Raw genomic sequence first — 21,535 nt, 5'->3', positions numbered from 1 at the left:
AGGGGTGGATTTGGGGGCGGCCCCTGTTCCTCAAAGAGGGTAGACACGAGGCGGTGTGCTAGTAAGAATGTTGGGCCTAAAAGGGGGTGGATTTGGGGGCAGTCCCATATCGATTGGAGGAAGGAAAGAGGGCCAGCGAGGATGCTGAACCTGGAAGGAGGGTGGTTCGTGTAAAGTTTAAGCACTTTATGGGATAAAAAAATTTATTAGATATTTTTAAAAATTAAAAAATCTATTTCACACCAAATAAATTTTTTAATTATTATTAATTTTTAAACCCCTAATAAAAAAAACTAAATTTGTATTATAAATAAATATCTATATTACCAATAACGACTAATTTTTCCCGCTGCCGGTAAATCGCCACGCGGTTGAAAATTTATTATGGTTGGGGCTTTAGGGCAAGATCGGCGGGTCAACTCCATTTCCTTCGGCATCACCATTTATCACGCTCTGAGCAAATCAGAGCTGTAGTTCAACATTTTCTCTCTCATCAGCATTCCGTTGTAGCTCCGGACTCGGTTCATCTCCGTCCCTGGCGGCGAATTGAACCATCAAGTCTCGGTGGCAGTCAATCTGTAGTCTCTCGCTCTCTTTCTTCATTGACCTGTGCACTGTTCAATTTAGGCAAGCAACATACGATTTCTGGTTCAATTATCTCTCGTTCTCTCTGTCCGTTGTGATCACATTTCTTCAGTCGTCCACGACTGTCAATGTCACTTGATTAAGGTCTGTTCGTTTGATCTTTCTCAAGGTTGTTCGAATTAAGCTATGTTTAATGGCTGAGGTTGCTGGTGATTTATCATTTTGTCGGTAATTGAATGATGATTTCTGAGAATTCATGATGTGGGTCTGGCTTTTGGCTGCTGGGTGTAATTTTTTTTTTTAAGGTTTTAGTTTATGCAATCTGTTGTTATTTATGTTGAGCTTGTTGTAATGCGTGTAAGTATCGATCTCATCTTGCTCTCAGTTCCTTCCTGGTTGTCGTCGTCTACTGTAGTCTGGTGTAACTCGGGAATTTGTGACGTTTATAGAGTATACTTCTTTTTTGATATCTGTAGTGGCCTATGCTATGCCCATCACGGTCCCGACCTCTAAAAATTGGGTGTCAAAATATTTGTAAGGTTTTATCCACGAGTTTGATTCCATTACAAAAATGCTTATGCTAAGGAGGTATTTAATCTTCGTAGTTTTCTTGAACGGTTCAGGGTTTTATCCTTTGTAAGTTTAATGTTCAGATGAAATTTGTTTCTCAAAATGAGAAAATGAGTTATTGCTTTTATGCTGCATATTGCTTATTTCATGTAGAGTGCATATAATTTTCAAGGGGGAGAGGAAAAGGATGTCATGCACTGGCCTAGTTCGTTCTAGGAATGTTATTAGTGAATACTGTGTTGTTTTGCTTTCGTTTGTTGTCGTAGTTGGTTTTTCCCTTTCCGCTTGGTTTCTAGAGTCAGTTGAACGACTTGAGCGGGGCTTCAATGGTTACCATCTGCTCTTTTAGATGAAGGCTTGAAATAGGAAGTTTTATGGCTTTCCAGCCCCTCAAAATATCTGCATTGGCATAATTCATGTTAGGAGTGTTTGTTTTTTTTTTTTCTTTTTTAAATAAAAATAATTAATTATTTATTATTTTTATGAATAACCGAACTTTCATTGAGAAAAAGTAAGAAAAATACATGAGCATGCAAATATGGAGAGCCCACAACAAAGAGAGGCAATATACAAAAATGGTTTCCAATCTAACAAAATAATACCTAAAGGGTGATTTTAAAAAAGCTTAGTAATTGATGCCCCATAGGGATACATTGAATCTAATACATGACCACCCCTCACTCAGAGGCCTCTCAAGTCCTCTAAAAGCTCTATGTCTCTCTCCCTAAAGCCCCCAAACAATGGACACACCACAACTCGCCACAGAGCCCTACCTTTCTCAGGATTCATGTAAAGGAGGATAGAGAAGGAACTCTTCAGACTCTGTGTATCCTATATGACTCCTAACTTCATAAGAAGAATCACAAGCTTAAAGAATATGATTAAGAGTTTTTGCGCCCATCAAGTTGGGCATCCTCCGTGAAACCCTGTTGATTCTTCCATACAAAAATTGCCATATAGAAAACTTAACCTTGAACCTTCCGCGACGAGGCAAATAACATATCATTCTTGAGAGTGGGGTTCACTAAACAAAGAAAAAAAAAATCTACACACGAATCCTTCAGTAGGACTAGGGTTCCAGATACAGTCGTCCCCTCTCATTGGGCTACAAAAAAAACTCTCCAAGCACCAATAGAATCATCCAATGTTTCCCTGTCAGTCAAGGCTTGAGAGTTATAAATGTTATTAGTGAGTACTGTGCTGTTTGGCTTTAGTTTGTTGCTATAATAGGTTGCATTGCACTTTCATCCTTGGGATCAAGAATCAGTTGCGCTCTAACGGTTACCTGCTTGCTCTTTTTTAGGTAGAGGCTTGAAATGGGAATTTTTGATGGCTTGCCACTCCCTCCCGGGAAAGCTGTAAGTCTTCTTTTAGACATTCATTTTCTTGCAGTTTTGTGGTGTTATATGAGTTATGGTTCTTCATTCCTTCAATGAATTGTTATAATTGTCCATCAATTTTATATTTTATATTTTGCCATGTTTGAAAGGAAAAATTCCTTATGTGAATACATGATCACATTACTGTACAGAAATATATTTGGAGGTTTAAATTTGTATTTGAGTAATAGTTCGTAGCAAGTTCTATTCTCCTTCTGCATAGCAGGAAAAGTTAATTGATTAATACCTTGAGTTTTATTCTCCTTGTGGTATTTGATTACCGAGCATGCCTTTAACTACCCAACTGATGAAATAATTTTCCTACTTGTCCTTATATTGAAATAATTTTTTCCTAGAAGTGGGGGCAATGACGTGTGAACCAAGTTTTGTTAAATATCAATCATCGAGATTGACATTGTTCTAGAGGCTATGTGCAAACTATCTTTATATTTGGATATCTATGTTAAATGCAGTATTTGAAGGATGAACTTTCAAGAGTTGATGAGAGTTGGGCTGCTGCTCGGTTTGATTCACTTCCTCATGTTGTTCATATCCTAACATCAAAAGATCGTGAAGGGGAAGCACAAGTTTTAAAGGAGCAGAGTGATGTTATTGAGGAAGTTGTGGATGAAGTGGTGCATGCTTTTCACAGTGGTTTCAACAAAGCCATTCAAAATTACTCCCAGGTTTATTGAACTTATTTTTTGCCTATATGCTCGCTTCTACTCCCTGATTAGGGATTCAAATGCTCTCTTATCCTTCCAATTAGTCGCTAATCTTGGTCATATTTACTTTAGTTGAATCTATCAGCTGCATTAAGATTTTCTTGGTCTAATAAGTATCTTGTTTTATTAATTAAAAAAAAAAATGGAGGTGTTGAGTTGCAGGAATCTCTATAATTCACATTTGTTATAGAATTCTCTAAAATTCATCATACAACTCTTCAGAAGTTTTTATCCCTTCTCTTTTGTTTTTGTTGTAGAATTCTATATAATTCATTATAAAACTAAATTTTTAAATGATTTTTCTCCAGATATTGCGTTTATTTTGTGAATCTTCCGAAAGTATAGCAGTTTTGAAGGTTGATTTAGCTGATACAAAAAAAAGTTTCAGTGCCCGTAACAAGCAGTTGCATCAGCTATGGTATCGTTCAGTTACATTGCGTCACATAATATCCCTTCTAGATCAAATTGAGGGCATAGCTAAGGTACGCCTCTTTTAATATTTTGGTTATAAAACATTACACTACCAACTATGGTAATCTAAAATCTGTAAATTGTTGAAAACTGACTTTTGGGTGGGATTGTATGTCATAATATTCTACTTTATGATCGATGCAGCATAGTTCTTAGAATGTAAGCTGTAAAAAGCACTTTCAGGGCTTCCTCCATGTTCAATCACCTGCGTCACAGTAAATTTTATTAAATCAATAATTCAACACATATGTACCTACATAATTATGTAAATTCCCATAGATTATTGTTTGTCTTTGTAGTATCTAAGGAATATAACTAAGTGGTGACAAAATGTGCCAGAAAAAAAGAGAGAAAAAAAAGAAAAATGAAGGAATTGATGAAAAATACATGGACACATTAGAGGGGACATGTGCATGAGAGTACACCAGAATGAAACGTTGGTGAACAGCCCTAGGAAGCACGAACACTTTGCTCCACTTTCAGACATGTCGGACACGGATACATCTAAACTCGTGTCTGACATGTAAACTTGAGCGTCTTTTTTCTTAGTAGATTCAGACACGTGGGGGACAACCTTAAAAAAACTCAAACCTTTGAAGGAGCGGCACTGAGGTGGGGTCAATCAAAAGTAATGGGAAGGTAAATCACAAATGAAGGTGAAGAGAATAAAGGAGAAAGAAAGAATCGGGGGAGTCGAGGGCTACGTTAGGCAAGTTGGGCTTTTGTCTTTTTTTTGGGTTTAATTGGACTTATATGATTTTACTTATTGGCCATTTAATTTTCATGCACTATTTAATATTTAACCTAAATTCAATGGATATTCTTTTTTCATCCATCTTTTTTTTAATGTTTAAAAAAAAATGTAGTATTTTGCGTTTGATTTTTAATATTATCTTTAAAAAAACATGTTTCCGCCGTGTTTGTGTCCTACATTTTTAGAAATTGGTGTGTTCATGTCATGTTTGTGTTCGTGCTTCTTAATAACAACCCAATTAAAAGATGCAAAGAGATTACAAAATTGTTTTTTGTTATATAAAAGTCGAAGGAGGGGCAATCTAAATTTCTCATTTTAAAAACCACAAAGAAACTTCGAAACAATTACCACAAGTCATTATACTGCAAAACCTTATCTACTGCGATCTTCTATTTTGTTTTCTAATCCCTAAAGAAGCAGCTATATGGATATAAGACCAATCGGACTCTGCCTTTAACATTGAGACCTTTAAGCAAATGAAAGAATGAATGTTCTGACTTTTCTTGGAAGAATGTGTTTTCTCTTCTTTTCAAGGCCTCATGAATTGAGGTACCTAATGGCTATGTCCAATGTTGACCGTTACTTTTCTATGAAAAAAGGGGTTCAATTTTAGTAGAGAACTATTGTCACTCATTCTCAATAGTTGTAGGCAGGCATAATATTCATCTGAAACATGTCTCAGGTTCCAGGGCGAATTGAAAAACTGATTGCAGAAAAGCAATTTTACGCAGCAGTTCAACTACTTGTTCAATCGGCATTAATGCTTGAGCGAGAAGGGCTTCAAACAGTAAGTTTATTTAGAAAACTTTAGTTGCCAACAGGAATATTTTGATTCATCAGTTCCTTTCTAGTGTGACTATTGCCCTGTGTTTGGTATGGAGTGGTGAGAGGAGTAGAAAGGGATAAAGGGAAAAAGGGGAGGAGAGTGTGGGTAAAGGGAGCTAGTTTCCATCTCTTTATGAGAGGTGAACTGGGTTAGGGGCTATTATCATGATTTAAGAATCTGAACCTAGGATTTAATAGAGCATGTTCATTTCTTCCATCCCCCTGTAAGCTCTATTTCAATTTAATGCTTCAGAAGTCTCTCTTCCGGTTCCTTTTCACATATAGCTGTTATTTCTAGTACTCGAAGGACTATTTGCTTGTTCTATCCTGGTTGCCCTGTGATGACTCCAATTCTCATGTAGGTTGGTGCTCTTCAAGATGTGCGATCAGAGTTGACAAAATTAAGGGGAGTTATTTTTTATAAAGTTTTGGAGGATTTGCATGCCCATCTTTATAATAAGGGTGATTACAGGTATTTGATTTCTTCTTGTTCTTTTTTTTTTTTTTTTTTTTTTTTTTTTTTTTTTTTTTTTTTTTTTTTTTTTTTTTTTTTTTTTTTTTTTTTTTTTTATTTTTTTTTTTCTCCTGCCAGCTTCTCTCTGCAGCTGCTACTTTACCTTCTCTATTTGAAGTACTGCTCTTTCCCAGTCTTGATAGAGGTTTCTATAATTTATCTGTTCATTTTGTAAATTTGGTATTTTTTTCTGAGTTCTTCTTGGTTTAGCTTGACTGATGTGAATATTTATGCTGTCATCTATTTAGTAAGAAACCTGTTGTATATAAATACAAAAAAGAAAAGAGGGAAACAGAAAAAACAACCCAAGGGCTGGGGGAAAAGAGCTCCCCCACCCAACAAAAAAAGCTAATTACAAAAGTCCCTCCAATTAATTTTAAGCTTTGTCATTGATTTCTTGAGCTTGAACAATTTGCTTGAGGATATCCTTGTTTGGTACAATGTAGTATTTATAATCAGTTTGTTCTAGTAGGCTACAGNTACGCATTTTTATGAATTACAATGGTGTTACTGGTCATTGATTCATTCTCCAGTTGTTGGTTGTGGTTCGTGTTATTATGTTTAAATACCATTTTGATGTATATTAATATTAGGGACACTATGAATTTAGACTGATAGAGATTAAAATGAAAGTATGTCATAATTTAAATATTGTTTTGGTTCTTGAATTCAATTTGGTTTATAATTAAGTCCAAGTACTTCTGAATATTTGAATTCAGTCTCTGGTTTTTTTAATTAAATGTTCAAACCTGTTCTTGATTAAACTTCTTTAGTTGGAATTTACGATTGGGACTTAAAAGGTGCATTACCTTGTAGCATTGCAATCATCCTCTTAATGGCTTAATGTTGGAAAACAAATTAAGCTAGAATCATCCTGAGATAAAGAAATGAGATTATATTTGTGTTTGCTTTTCCTTTTATGTAGGAATTCTTGTCCTGCTTTTTAATTAGTATTTGTTTTTTCTATGACATTCTCTTTTCTTTTTATTTATTTTTCCATCTTTAAATGGAATACTTGTCCAATGTCAGCATGGATGTCCTATGCGTAAGGGTATTATTAGACTAATAAATATCAAGAAAAAATGTAGTATGTAGCATACACAGTTGGAAAAGTCTGTGCGTAAGTCTATGGTGCTTGCCTAAAATTTTAGGGGCATCCTCACTTTATGATGCTACATGAAGTTCTTTTGATGACCGGTGAACTTGTTAATTTGTTTCCTGAAAGTATACTTTCCTTTTGTATTGGCCTTTTTTAATCCCCTTTATAGTGCTTGGAGTAGTTTTCTTATCTCCTCACCATTTTTGTGTACCCTCACTTATTGATAGTGAAACATCTAGCATCACTCACCACAAAAGGAAGTCTGGTACAATTAAATTCATTTAGGTGCTTTGGATTTCGGCTACTTAACCTATGTCTGATCTCAGAAAGCTGATCCTCTGTTATAGGAAAGAAATTTACAGAAAAAATCCTCCGACAAATGGCCACTTTTGTAGTCTTTCAGCCACTTGCTCGAATGCAAACTATTTGGTTGTGTAATGACATATTAGCTATGATATTTGTCTTTGTTGACGTGAAGTTGCTACTAATCTAATACTTTTATGCAGTTCAGCAGCCTCAATCATGCAGGAAAGGGACGATGAAGTACCGACTGCTGAAGCTGTTGCTTTGTCTTTGAATAGCTCACAATCTCTGTCTAGAAGAACCAGATCGCAGAGAGGTGACAGTCAGTTCGGCAGTCATGCAGATGGATCATTTAGAGCAGGTTCTGTTGATGATGGGTAAGAGTTTTCACAAACTTTCTTCGACTTTTTTTTTTTCTCCTGCCAGCTTCTCTCTGCAGCTGCTACTTTACCTTCTCTATTTGAAGTACTGCTCTTTCCCAGTCTTGATAGAGGTTTCTATAATTTATCTGTTCATTTTGTAAATTTGGTATTTTTTTCTGAGTTCTTCTTGGTTTAGCTTGACTGATGTGAATATTTATGCTGTCATCTATTTAGTAAGAAACCTGTTGTATATAAATACAAAAAAGAAAAGAGGGAAACAGAAAAAACAACCCAAGGGCTGGGGGAAAAGAGCTCCCCCACCCAACAAAAAAAGCTAATTACAAAAGTCCCTCCAATTAATTTTAAGCTTTGTCATTGATTTCTTGAGCTTGAACAATTTGCTTGAGGATATCCTTGTTTGGTACAATGTAGTATTTATAATCAGTTTGTTCTAGTAGGCTACAGCATTATTATATTCTTGAATTGGGAGGGGGCTCACATTGGAGGGAGGAAAGATGGCCCGAAACCAATGAGCTATTAACGAAATCTCATTGGGTTACATTACTAGTGAAATTTTCTTTAAAAACTTTTTGATGCCTGCATGCAAACTATCTCCTTCAATCCAGGGCCTTCTTACACAGAATCATATGCAAAGGCCATGTTCTCTCGTCTGCTATTCCATGGAGCAAGCGATCTATTCTTCAATCTAGGGCTCTCTTATACAGTGTCATTTATTATTAGTTTATGGATTGTAAAATGGCATTATGTGAACAGAGATCACTAGTATGTGCTCCAATCATTATGATGCAACATTAATTTTCTGAGTTAAACGTTGCTGATATACATGAGGAAATTATGTTATTTTCATTATTGTTGTCTTCCCTTGTTTCCAGGTCATCATTTGATGGCCACGAGGAAGGTAGTACTCTGAAATTAAATGACGAAGCTGTTTCAGACGGCCAGTCAACTTTTTCAAGGGTCAATGGTGTAGATGGCGGGTTAAAGGAGGCAAAACTGACTTCACGTCAATTGCCAACATGGCTTTCAAATTCCATTCCAGATGAATTTCTAGTAAGAAATATTATTTGAATAAAAGATCCGATAATTCTTGTGGTCTTACAGTTAGATCCTGTAACTTTTCCCTCGACTTTGTGGTTGAGTTTCTATTAATTTTTAAATGTAGGAAACAATAAAGAAGCTTGATGCTCCGCTTCATGTGAAGTATTTGCAGACCATGATTGAATGTCTGTGTATGCTTGGCAAAGTGGATGCTGCGGGTGCTATCATATGGTTTGTTTCTTGCCAAATCGTCTTTGTTTTCACCTGAATTTGATGCTTTTGCTTTAGCAGCGTTTGTATGAAATCTTATAATTGCTACTATCCTATGTCTCTTTTCAGGAATTTGGTTTTCTTATTTTATTATTATTATTTTTAAAGTAAGATACATATGTATTTTTTATGCTGTGAAATATAAAGATGGGGAGCTCCGAGCATTGGGGGTTACAAAAAGGCTCTCCCATTTTCGAAGGTCATTTAAATTGTTATCTCAAAAGGAGACAAAAACATCATTAGGGTGTGCTGACATTATATATGTATATATTTTAAAGTTGGGATATAATTCAGGAGAATCTTAATATATTAAAAATTGTTTTAGATGATTTATCATTTAGATGAATGTTCATTTGGCTCTTTCTTAGAGTTTAATTTTTTAGAATCTAAATCTTGTAGGATTTGCTTCCATTCTATTACTTTGAGGAGTATTCTTACGCTTTTTCTAGAGCTCTTTTATTTGTAATTATTGCTTTATTTCTTTACATGATCCAATTTATTGTACCAGGAAAAGCACTAAATCTATATCTGTTTGATCTGAATTTATTTGATCCATCAACTTCTTTTATGTTTTCTTATCTGACAGCCAAAGATTGCGACCAACTATCCATGAGATTATAACTTCCAAAATCAAAGTTTATGCAGAACAAAGAAATTCTTCAAGGTTAGGCTTTGGTCAAGCTGTTAGATCTGAGACTGCTGCTCATTTTATGAAGGGACAGATAGAAAGTTTCCATGTACCAAAACATAAGTGCCAGAACGGCATTTCACTGGCTGGGACACTGATTGCAGTAAGCCCTGTCTCACCCGTGATGGCTCCTATGGGAAAAGCACAGTCCTCTGCGAGAGATCTTCTGGATTCTGTTCTGGAAACTGTTGTTCGTATATTTGGTCAGAAAACATTGTTCATATATACATATAATATGTCTTGATAAAAATATTTTTCACATATTTTTGGCTTTCCTTCTCCCCGAAATGCTCAGTGTTAACTGCCTGTGGTGTTCATACAGAGAATCATGTTGTTGTTGGGGAGCTTCTGGAAGCAAAAGTATTGCGACAAGCAGATATGAGTACACCAAAGTCAATGCCAACTGAAGATAATTGGAATCCAGACTCTGAAGCATCTCAACTTACTGGAGGTTATACTATAGGCTTTGCCCTCACAGTTTTGCAGGTAATTGTGTAACTGTACTCTCCTTCTCTCTTCTTCTTCTTCTTAAAAAAATTAATTTTTAAGTTAATAAAGAAAAAGGAAGGCCAAAGCCAAAGCATCAACCTTAATGGACAAAAGGACAAGAATGGCCCTTCTCCAAAAAAGTGAATGGGTCAAACTAAAAGCTTCCTATGTTGATGGTGTAAGTGAAGTAATTACGAACGAACGTGTGTCGGGCAATTCTATGGGGGCCATGAATTGTATAAGATCACGTAGTTGAAGTTATATCAACACCCACCCACATGTCGCTCACTCCCCCTTAAAGTTGAGGGTTCTCTATTAGCCTGCTAATAGAGAACTCTCAACTTTTAAAGGGGAGTGAAGGACATGTGAACCATCAACTTCAAAGGGGAATGAAGCATGTGGTTGGGCGTCGATATCTCCACAAAACTTGTTATCTAAAATGTATGCATTCTGATCTCTTCGGCTATGAAACAGAGTGAATGTCAGCAATTCATTTGTGAGATTCTGCGAGCAACCCCTGAAGCAGCATCAGCTGATGCTGCTGTACAAACAGCTAGGCTTGCAAGTAAGGCGCCCTCCAAGGAAAAGAGGCATGTATTCAATTCATCTTCATCATTCACGAGCTTATTTTGCAACGCTTTTCTACCTTTGTTTGAATATCTTTTCATACTATTATCTTCATGTATCCCTTGGCACATTTACTTAGCTATCAACCTTCAGCATATTCTATTTTGCTTATTTCTTCTTTATTGTTGCTTTTCTAAATTTTGTTGCCTTTTGCTCTAGTCCTCTGGATTTATGATTTAACGTTTGGACTCTGAGGGTGGCTTAAGATGTAATTTCTTGTAAAGTTTTTGCCCATACTACAGGCAATATATAAAGGCGGTCATGCTGTTTTCTCCTTTACTCTTTGGTTGTGATGCTGTCAAGATTGGATTTGGTGTGACCGTGAAGTTTAGCAGTAGATTCTTATTACTCCTGTTCTCCTGTTTTTTTTTTTTTTTTTTTTTTTTTTTTTTTTTTTTTTTNTAATTAAAGGACAACAAAAAAAATTATTGATTTTAAGTTGGAGATCTATCTTGTAACCTGCCTACAGTAGTTGGGAGTTGTAGCCCCACCCACTTTATTTATCAATTTCTTGTTTCTCTTCTAGAAAAAAAAATCGACAAATATTGATTTTTCTATCCCAAATGTCTAAAGCTGTTTTACAGATATGCTTCTTCATCATATTATGGAATGAATTTATGAGAAAAGGCTGTTCTGTTGGTACCTCCTGCTTGTTCTTGTGAAATTGGAATTTGCCATTTCTTCTAGGAAACTATGATTTCATTTAAACTAGGAAAATGTATGTGTCATAGTCTGGTGAGATGCCTTAATTGGTGGTCCATTCTTTCAATTTCTTATTGAAAACATTTCTGGTCATGGAGATTTCTTCCAGTAGAAATCTTTTTGGCATTCAATTAAAGAAATAAACAACCAACTTTCGGGTTCTTCTGATCTTGGAAAGTTCGAATCTTTTTTCTTTTTCTTTTGTTTAAATTTATTAAAAAAACTTTTCTTATTCTATGGAGGATGGTCGTAGGGTTTTGTTCTAGTTACACTTTGGTTATTGGAAAGCTTGTTTTGTGATCGATTCCTTAGTTTCTGTTGAATTATTTGGTCTGGTTGTAAAACCTGTGTTGTCACTCTCTCTCTCTAAATTACTTGAGTTCTTTTTTGATGGAAACATGACAAATTATATTCATGAAATAGGAGACAGCCTAAAGGCCTTAGGGATGAGGGGTCCCTAAGGCGGTTCACAAAATTTTCTTGTGTTTCACATTCTTTGCACGTCAATGATAATTAGGGGTGTGCATCCAACCCAACAACCCGAACCAACCCAACCTGAATTGTAGGGTTGAGTTGGGTTAAAATATTTTTCTTGAACCCGAATTGACTCGGTTCGGTTTTGAGTTCGGGTTCGGGTTCATATGACAAAAACCTCAAGTTGACCCAAACCAAACAAGTTATAAAATACATTAAGAAGTTTAACGTATTCATGGGTTTGTCAAAGTGGTAATTTGGGCTTACTAGAACTACTCCACGTGCAGGTTCGATTCTAGTTGATATTTTCTTAATTATTTTGGGAGTTTTTTAACACACTAAAATAGTGACACGAAATTGGATGGATAAAAAATTAGTTTCAATAGATTTTTAACACACTAAAATAGTGACACGAAATTGGATGGATAAAAAATTAGTTTCAATAGATTTGAAAATTTTGTTATAAAACTGTGATAGAAAATCCTAAATTCTAATGTATTTATTATCTCTACATTGCAATATTATTATATCACAATTTATATATATTTTCTATTTTTCTAATAATTTAGGGACCTCCAATGTAAGTAAAATATTTTTACCGTTTTTTTTTTATTTTTTTATTTTTTTTATTTTTGTTATGTATAGTTTCTTTAAACTAATCACTTTTAGAGTAACAAATTCTCAAGAAGTGCTGGTACTTAGTTGTTTTTAGTTTTATGACAAAGTTGAACTATGTTAAGATGTTACAATTTTCTCTCGATGTTGTTGATGAATTTGTTTTTTTGAATGATTATAGAAGGATTTGGATTTGTTTGTGAACTTTTAATATCTTTTATCTAAAATTGTATTGAAGAATTATGAATGGTGCATAAATAAAACTTTTTAAAAAAGTTACCAATCCAACCAACCCGAACTTTTGGGTTGGGTCAAAAAAATCCCTCAACCCAACCCAACCCGGACCGTGTACACCCCCTAATGATAATTGTGTTTATTCTTACTGGTTTTCTAGTCTGTACAATATTCATACCTCTAAGGTATGAATGATATGCCGCTAAAATTCCCCACGTTAATGCTCTAACTTATTTTTCTTGAATTCTTATTGCAAAAATGTGCAGGGATGGGGCAGATGATGGTCTCACCTTCGCTTTTCGTTTCACAGATGCTACCATATCTGTTCCTAACCAAGGTGGGTATAAACTTTAGTACATGAAAAACATAATTTTTTTCGCTTTCCTTAGACCGATAAGTCAGTTTGCAGTCAGTTTCAGCAAGTGGTACTCTGACCAAACCGTGAACTATAAAAATTAATGAATTCCATTCCTTCAAGTGTTTTTGTTTGATTATGTTGCTTTCATAATGGCCACTAATGACCTGCTTTTGGAGCTCAATTGGATACCTTGTATAGATATTCATTCAATGCAGTTTTAATTATCATGTTGTGTTGTGTGTGTGTGTGTGTGTTTTCACTCCTTCATCTTCTCTATTCTTCAGCATATCTGAGTATTTTTCTATTTGTTAATTATTATGAAGATGCGGATCTCATTCGCCATGGATGGAGTAGGAAAGGCCCCAATGTATTACAAGAAGGCTATGGATCTGCAGCTGTCTTGCCTGAACAGGGCTTTTATTTGGCAGCAGCCATATACCGGCCAGTTCTTCAGGTTTCTGACTGTTATTTATGCAGATGATGTATATGATCAAACCCATCGATATTGGTTTCTGTTCTTACATTTTGATGCCTTCCCCAGTTCACAGATAAAGTTGCTAAAATGCTTCCAGAAAAGTACTCGCAGCTTGGGTAAGTTTTAAAAGCTAGAAAGGTATAATGGTGTGTTTAATCTAGACACTACTTTAAGAGGATATCCACTTGAAATGGCTATTTATTCATTGCATAGTTACTTTATTCGTCTATTCTGCATCTGTGAACATATGAGGGAGACACTTGCATGGTTTAAAGATGACATGCTTTGATGATCAGCTAATATTATAGGATAAGTTGGGTTGTTTGAGAAATTTCCACTGCATCTAGAGGTCTGTTATCAGTTGCCGATAGCATATGCAGGTTGTAGGGCACGAGATGGAAATCTAGAACAACTTATCCTGCAGCATTCATTATTTGCTCTTCTTTATCTTTTGTGTGCATGCGCATGCACTTTTAAGTTTATTTTATATGCATTCATTATAGAATGTTAGTACATGTATATGATAGTGAAAATATATTATTTACATTTGTTTGACAGAATTTAGTATTCACGGCTGGTTTTTGGTTCATCCAAATACATTATCTTCAGAATTCCTTTATTACTCTTATTATTTATTATTTTTTGCATTATTATTGATTTTAGTTATTTGATTCCTGAAATTATAGGAATGATGGATTGATTGCTTTTCTGGACAATTTTGTGAAGGACCACTTTTTGCCGACTATGTTTGTAGACTACCGAAAAAGTGTGCAACAAGCTATTTCAAGCAAGTTTTCTCATCTCTCAGCTTCTCCTTCTAAAAACTATTGGAGGATTGCAACTTGAATTAAGTTTTCAGACAATAGAATACCTCATAAAGTTAACCCCATTTATTTATATATATATTTTAAAAAGCATATTACTAATGCAAGCAGACATTGAGGCATAGAGTGAAGCATTGTAGAGGTTCATCCAAGAAATTTCTGTTTGCTGCAGGTTGGGGGTAAAGATGGAGTTCCTATGGGATTATAGTTAAGAAAAACTGAACTGTGCTAACCATGAAAATAATATCCAGAAAAGGCAATTCTCAGCTTTCTCCATTGACCTTTTAATTAATATGGCGTAATAATATATTCGAACATGGATTTTTTTTGGGCGTTCGGAGTTTAACTTTGTAAAAGAAGGAAGAATCTTGCTTGTATGTTCAGTCTGATACTTGATCAAAGACTTGTCAGTTGTTTGTGCCCAATGGGCCATGACATTCTGGTGAACTATATTTCTTAATTTAAGGCCTCTTCATAGGTCCTGCTGCATTTCGCCCAAGGGCTCATACTGCTGCAATTTATAATACATCTGTTGAGAAGGGTCGACCAGTTTTACAAGGACTACTGGCTATCGATTTCCTAGAGCGAGAGGCAAGTCTATATTTCTTCAATGGAGAAAGCTGATTTCCCTCCTTTGCAATCATATTTCACCTTTTCTTATTTCATAGTTTGATATCTTATGTATATGTTTGGCCTAAAAATTTCTGATTTGGACTTACTAAATTGTTCTAGGTTATTGGTTGGGCTCAAGCCATGCCCAAGTTTTCTTCCGACATTGTGAAGTATGTACAAACATTCCTCGAGCGAACATATGAAAGGTGTCGAACATCATATATGGAGGCAGGTGCTTTTGTTCCTCTTCTGCACTCTTTTTTCTTCAGTTGGCATACACTTAATACTCATGCTATCCTTCTAATTTTAGTTTCCTTGTTTGATTATTGAGTTTGTTTTTCCCCTTGCTTATTCTTCGTTGGGTTTGAAGTTTTAAATCATTACGCATTCGTTCTTGATAAATGTTGCTCAATTTCGCATGTAAGCTCAAAACAATAGAAACCCTGTTGTGGTGTTTTCCCAAAGCAAATATACCATATTTATTGATGGTTTGGAATTGGTTGGTGACGATGATATGTGGTGAATATTTGATGTAGGCTGTTATTATTATTTTACATATTATCAATGAACTTGTTTGTATAAAAGAAATTATTACCATTATTTATGTAGTCATGGATCAGATTTCTTCAGGACAACTCAAAATCTTTCTTTATTCTATTATCTTTCAGAAAGGAGGTCACTATATAGAGCATTTAAAACTGTAACCTCAATAAAAACAACCCACGCAAGAAAAGTCAACTAATTAGGAGATTGTTCGATGCGGACACAATATGGCTTTTCCTGTGCTTGCATACCACATGATAAAAAAAATTGAATTGCTACTCGTGTACCACGTGATATAAGAATTAAAATAACAGCTACTTGTATACTACATGATACAAAAGTTAAATTAATAGTTAATTAAGATCGTTCAAGAACCACAAAGAGTGCTATTCCTAGCCAAAGTGCCCACTAAGGCTGTTGAAGCATGCCTCCCTGATCACATGTTCCTGGAAGGGCTTTTGTGGTTTCCCTCTATATAGAGAAGCCTCGTATATTTATATATATATATATATATATATATATATATATATNCCTCTAGTTTTGAAGCCATAAAAGGAACCGAACATATCTTTCCAGAATCTTCGTTTCCTTGAGATAATTCTTTAATTGAATCAAAGGGAAATTTTTTTTTTTTTTAACAATTTTGGGGGATTTGGCCGAGTTGAAATCGTTTAATTAGTGTTCTTTATCCTAATTGTTTGATAATTATACTTTAATTGATACTACAATTACCCTGTAGCATGTTTCTTTTTTCAAATCAACTTTTACTCAAGTGTTGTTATAATTCCAGGCAGTTCTTGAAAAGCAGAGTTATATGCTTATTGGGAGACACGATATTGAGAAATTACTGCGACTTGATCCAGCTAGTGCTTGTTTATCAAATCTTAGTAGCCAGTCAGACCTGGAAAATAATACTTCTGATGCCGAAACTGCTGAGATTGAATTAGAGCTCTCCAATTTATTATTGAACTTACCATCGATTAAGCAGGTTTGGAAACAATATTCTCGTTAACTGAACTAAGTACATTTGGGTTCTGCCTCCCTTCCATTCCAGAGACAACATAAAAATTAAATTGAAGCTTACAAGTTTTGTTAACTATTCTTGTTTAGGAGTATCTGATCCGTGATGATCACAAACTAATTTTGCTGGCATCACTTAGTGACTCACTGGAATTTGTTGCTGACTCTATTGACAAGTAAGTTTCTTCATTTGGTTGTTCATGCATGTTTCGTTTCGTTTTTTTTTTATTATTATTTTTGTTGGTAAGCTTCAATTGATTCAGATTCAGGCACGTGTGATTTATAAGTTGCTCATTGAAGCGTAACATAGAGGACCTATTTTCTGTTCCAACGAAAGAGTTGGGCAGTGTCACATTTCACAGATCCAAGTGCCTTGTATATGTCATCCTCTAGGCTTGTTTTGTAGCAATCTTTGAGAACAACATGATCATTTGTGCTTGTGCATTAGGATCTTTTTGGAGATCCTTCGATTTAGTAACACATTTCAATTTAAATTTGTTGCCTGGTTTAATTTATTACTTAAGTGATTTCTTCAAGAAAGTAGGGACACAAACATTAGAAGTTCTGGTTTACTTAAGTCTACGCAGAAGAAAGACAAAATGCCATATTTTCTTGGAGATTGACGTCATAATTTGGGAAAATAGATGCAAATGATGAAAAGTTGGATAACGAGCTAAGAAGCATGCAAGAAAGCCTAGTGGAGGTGGGAGCAAAAATAGAAGTGATGTGTCGTCAGTGGTGTTAGGGATAAGCAATTGAAACTGAAAGTGGGGGTTGCAGTTTCGACGAGTGACTTTAGAGTTAGATGCGTATTGATGAGATATGTAAGCACGTTAGTTTTCAAGTTATTCTAAGATTAGATAGGCGCTCATGTTAGACCACTTGCCATGTGCAAGGGTGACACATCAAATATGCCACAAAATGTACTTATATGGGAAGACATGCAACGGTGTGTTGACATTGTGCTCCTTCCTATGGGTTGTAGGTTTATACACAAGTTTGAGCTCTCGCTCGATATGCATAAAACACACGGAATGGATTCTCGAACTGTATGCCCAGATGGATGAATGTTTTGAAAGTCCTGAATACAAAGTTAGCCCATGAGTCGGTTCTTAATAAATGTGTCCAAGCGAGCAACAAAGGTAGATGACATCCTGATGTTTAGGGTGCATTGTGAAGCATCGATGGGACTCGATAAGTCCCAGATGGCACGGTACATGCCCGATACGTTCTGGTAAGCATTGTAATGGCATCACAAAGTTTGTTAGGCGACCATTAGGTCGGGAAGCCTAGTAGGCCGAATGGAGCCTTGTCAGTAGTATTATGCCCAATAGGTCTTGGAAAGTGCCCATAGACAATGTATGCTTCAATGTTCTTCCTCTCTCTTGGAAAGTGCTAATTGTCTTTTCATCATTCTTAAAGAGTTTGGACATTTGAGGCTTTCTTTACTTTTTAGCATGGGATGAAACAATTCTTTAATTTCTATTTTAAACATATTAATTTGTTTCATATTAACAAAGGTAATTTGATGTAAGTTTCTTATTTGAAAAACGCAGCCACATTTTTAAGTTGAGAAGTTTTTGGCGCATTTTTTTACGAATTTGATAACCATATGCTGTATCCTAGATGAACAGTTTTTTGTTTGCATCCAGGTTAGGACAGACAACTTTGAAACCTTCCTGTCAAGCAGAAGTTAATGGCAGCCACCATCATACCCGGACAAACAGCGCCCTTACTCGAGATCTGGCATCATTTGCAGAGGAGTATAGAAAATTATCTATTGACTGCCTCAAGGTTTTGCGTATCGAGATGCAACTAGCGACACTTTTCCATTTACAGGTTGGAAATTTGTGATTCCCAAGGGTTTTAGAGTTTGCTTGATCGGTTAAGGAAACAAATTGTTAATAGTTGTACTGAAACAGGAAATGACAACCAGGGAATATATGGAGAACCAAGATGCAGAAGAGCCAGATGACTTCATTATTTCCCTCACTGCACAGGTAAGTTGGATGATTATTTATATGGGATAGTTATGTGTCAGTTTAAATTTAATTGAATATATAATTTCATAAATAAAAAAAATTAGTGAATCTCTTTGGTCGATATTAATTAAACTCTTGGCACGTTCGAGAGAATATCTTTTCTTCTTGATATGATTGCATTAGCTAAACTGTATATGATGAAAACAATGAGCACTTTCAGTATTTGAAGGTAGTAGACTCTAGAAATTTTACTAATTCAATGAGAATAAATTCAAAAATGAACTTCCTTTTACCAACGGATCAGATTATAAATTCACAAATGCTCCCTAAACCCAAACCCGAATATTTGTATTGGGGCGGGAGTGCGAGGGAAAACCCGAATCACCCTTTTATTTTATTTTACTTCATTTTATTTTCGGGAGGGGGTAGAATTTATGAGGTGGGGAAAGCATGCTTGACCATAAGTAGGTGATGTTATTCAAATAATGGATAAGTAGGTGATGTTATTCAAATAATGGATGAGTTCATTTTTGTAGCCATTTTGTATGGAAGGATTCCTAGAAATCCCCTTGCAGTTTTCCCAAATCAAAAGGATTTTACAAACCCATGAGATTGTTTGGTTTTTTAGGATACCCGTTATGTCAGAGTTAACATTTAGAATTGTAGCCCTCAACAGCTCAAGCCCACTCCTAGCAGATATTGTTCTCTTTGAGCTTTTCCCTTAAAGGGCTTCCCCTCAAGGTTTTAAAACGCGTCTGCCAGGGAGTGGAGAGGTTTCCACACCCTCATAAGGAATGTCTCGTTCTCCTCTCCGACCAATGTGGGATCTAAATACATGGAAGAGAGAATCCATAATTTATTTTTGCACTTTTGTTCCTTGCTCCCTAGTTTTATCATGTTCAGTGTTAAACAATTTATACCATGTCCTGAAAGTACTGTCACTAAGGGGCTCTACTCCAAAAAAAATTCACATATTTTCTTTCTTACCTATAGATAACACGTCGAGACGAGGAAATAGCGCCTTTTGTTTCAGCGCTGAGACGAAATTACATATTTGGTGGAATCAGTGGTATTGCAGCAAATGCATTTATTAAGGTTCATATCTTCATTGCATTTTCATACGTTCAGATTCCTCGGTAGTTCTCATTAGATAACTTCTTAGATTCGAGCTTTTATTTAAATTTCCTCCTCGGTCGCTCTCACCGATAAGATTGTGTGTGTAGGCGGTCGCTGACATGAAATCTATCAATCTCTTTGGCGTTCAGCAGATATGTCGGAATTCAATTGCACTAGAACAGGTACGTCGATTACATTGCATTGTCTCTAGAATAAAGCGAACTATGAGGATTTCATGCAACCTTTGGTTATAAAAAGCCAAGTTATGGCACTTACATGGGTGCCTTCAGTTGTTCTAATGGAAGTTTAAAAGTAATCTTTTGTTGGATTATATTCGGTCGATCTCGAAGTCATGGCTAGAAATTTATGCAACAGAATGCAAAAATGTTTATACAGCTTTAATCAATCTCTCTTTTTTTTGGATAATTTACAGGCCTTGGTAGCAATTCCTTCCGTTAATAGTGATGTAGTACAACAGAGATTAGATCGTGTGCGAACTTACTACGAATTATTGAACATGCCATTTGAGGTAAGTTGTTTAATTTCGTTCTTGAAATCTAGGTTAAATCACTAGTTTAGTGATTGATGTTTGAGGGTCGTGTTTATTTGGTTCTTGGTTCCTGAACTTTTAAAAGTGTTTAATAAGTCACTAAACTTTCAATTGTGTCCAATAATCTCTAACAAATTCATTTCTTTATAAAGCTAATTGACGAATTTTAAACTGTTTGATACTTGAACTAAATTTGTAATATTGAAAGTTAGTCACAAACCTCGAAGTTGAGTGATTAAATTTGTAGTTTAACCTAAAATCTACTTGTTTAACGTTTAGTAACGTTCCATTGGCCGTTACAAATAACTTTTCCTACAGGCGTTGCTTGCCTTTATCATGGAGCACGAGCATTTGTTTACTGCAGCAGAGTAAGTTAACAGTCCACATTCTGCTTAATTAGGACGATCTTGTGAAATTGTTGATCCTAAACAATTGATGTGTGTTCTTTTGACAGGTATGCCAATCTTCTCAAGGTCCAAGTTCCAGGAAGGGAGATTCCACCCGACGCACAAGACCGCGTATCCGAGATCTTATCCCGTTAAGATACCGCCACTCGGGTATCCGAGATCTTATCCCGTTAAGATACCTGCCACTCGGGTATCCGAGATCTTATCCCGTTAAGATACCTGTCACTCGTGTATCTGAGATTTTATCCCGTTAAGATACCTGTCACTCGTGTATCTGAGATCTTATCCCGTTAAGATACCTGTCACTCGTGTATCCGAGATCCTTATCCCGTTAAGATACCTGTCACTCGTGTATCCGAGATCCTTATCCTGTTAACTTCCTAAATGCTTCTCTGGATGGCCTTTGTTCATGTCATTTGCTATTTTTCAGGGATATCAACACAAAATGTGAAGCATACTATAGCTCTGTAGTTTATGAAGTGGGGCGAACGGCAACCTTGATGATGATGATTCTCTCCTTCAATGGAGGCTGCTACCCATCCCATGGTTTCTTCATATGCTGTTAACTTCATCACTTCATTTATGGTTGTGTTTTTAAAACAACTTTTGTAGAATCAATTTTGGTTCTTTTTTTTCGACTCGTTGATGCTCTTTCGGTAACTCGATGCAGGTGGGTGAGAATTATTATTAGTTTTTTTGTGTATGTGTACATGTAATGTAGAAATGTTACTTGTATAAAATTGTATTATTATTATTTCTAAGTTCATCTGAAGTGGGTCTAAGTTTGAGTATGATGTTTTTAACTATCTTAAAATTAACACAAATTATGACCTTAAAGAGCACAAGCACAGAAGATGTACAGAGAATGCCTTTTGTAAATTATTCTAGAAACTTCTATTTCGA

General features: G+C 35.5%; 1 protein-coding gene across 6 annotated transcripts; it reads left to right on the top strand.

Annotated features, from left to right (window-relative positions):
* The first annotated feature begins 382 nt into the window (after nt 1-382).
* Nucleotides 383-21,404, top strand: LOC111808408 (exocyst complex component SEC8). 6 transcript variants are annotated; one of them, XM_023694351.1, is made up of 28 exons: nt 383-729; nt 2,459-2,513; nt 3,008-3,220; nt 3,568-3,741; nt 5,167-5,271; nt 5,672-5,781; nt 7,429-7,602; nt 8,481-8,658; nt 8,771-8,877; nt 9,503-9,807; nt 9,927-10,090; nt 10,568-10,683; nt 13,012-13,082; nt 13,427-13,557; nt 13,645-13,694; nt 14,265-14,365; nt 14,881-14,993; nt 15,135-15,246; nt 16,352-16,545; nt 16,668-16,753; nt 18,230-18,416; nt 18,500-18,577; nt 19,553-19,654; nt 19,783-19,857; nt 20,109-20,204; nt 20,544-20,593; nt 20,680-20,754; nt 20,794-21,404. In XM_023694351.1, the coding sequence occupies exons 2-28, from the start codon at nt 2,472-2,474 to the stop codon at nt 20,804-20,806; spliced, it is 3,222 nt and encodes a 1,073-aa protein (XP_023550119.1). In that variant the 5' UTR covers nt 383-729; nt 2,459-2,471; the 3' UTR covers nt 20,807-21,404. The 6 variants fall into 6 exon arrangements, with proteins under 6 accessions (XP_023550119.1, XP_023550116.1, XP_023550117.1 ...); XM_023694348.1 differs by having other exon boundaries at nt 20,680-20,791; nt 20,832-21,404; XM_023694349.1 differs by having other exon boundaries at nt 383-610; nt 2,452-2,513; nt 20,680-21,404.
* Nucleotides 21,405-21,535: the final 131 nt, after the last annotated feature.

The sequence above is a fragment of the Cucurbita pepo genome, chromosome LG13 (assembly GCF_002806865.2).
Source record: "Cucurbita pepo subsp. pepo cultivar mu-cu-16 chromosome LG13, ASM280686v2, whole genome shotgun sequence".
In the NCBI taxonomy this organism is placed as follows: Eukaryota; Viridiplantae; Streptophyta; class Magnoliopsida; order Cucurbitales; family Cucurbitaceae; genus Cucurbita; species Cucurbita pepo.
This window is presented reverse-complemented; position numbering and strand designations above follow the sequence as displayed.

What these genes read in the sequence shown, in the direction of transcription:
- LOC111808408 (XM_023694349.1), top strand. Translation starts at nt 2,472, where the DNA reads ATGGGAATTTTTGATGGCTTGCCACTCCCTCCCGGGAAAGCT. An exon ending in ACTTACCATCGATTAAGCAG is followed by an intron (nt 16,546 to 16,667) that starts GTTTGGAAACAA and finishes ATTCTTGTTTAG; the next exon opens with GAGTATCTGATCCGTGATGA. An exon ending in TATTGAACATGCCATTTGAG is followed by an intron (nt 20,205 to 20,543) that starts GTAAGTTGTTTA and finishes CTTTTCCTACAG; the next exon opens with GCGTTGCTTGCCTTTATCAT.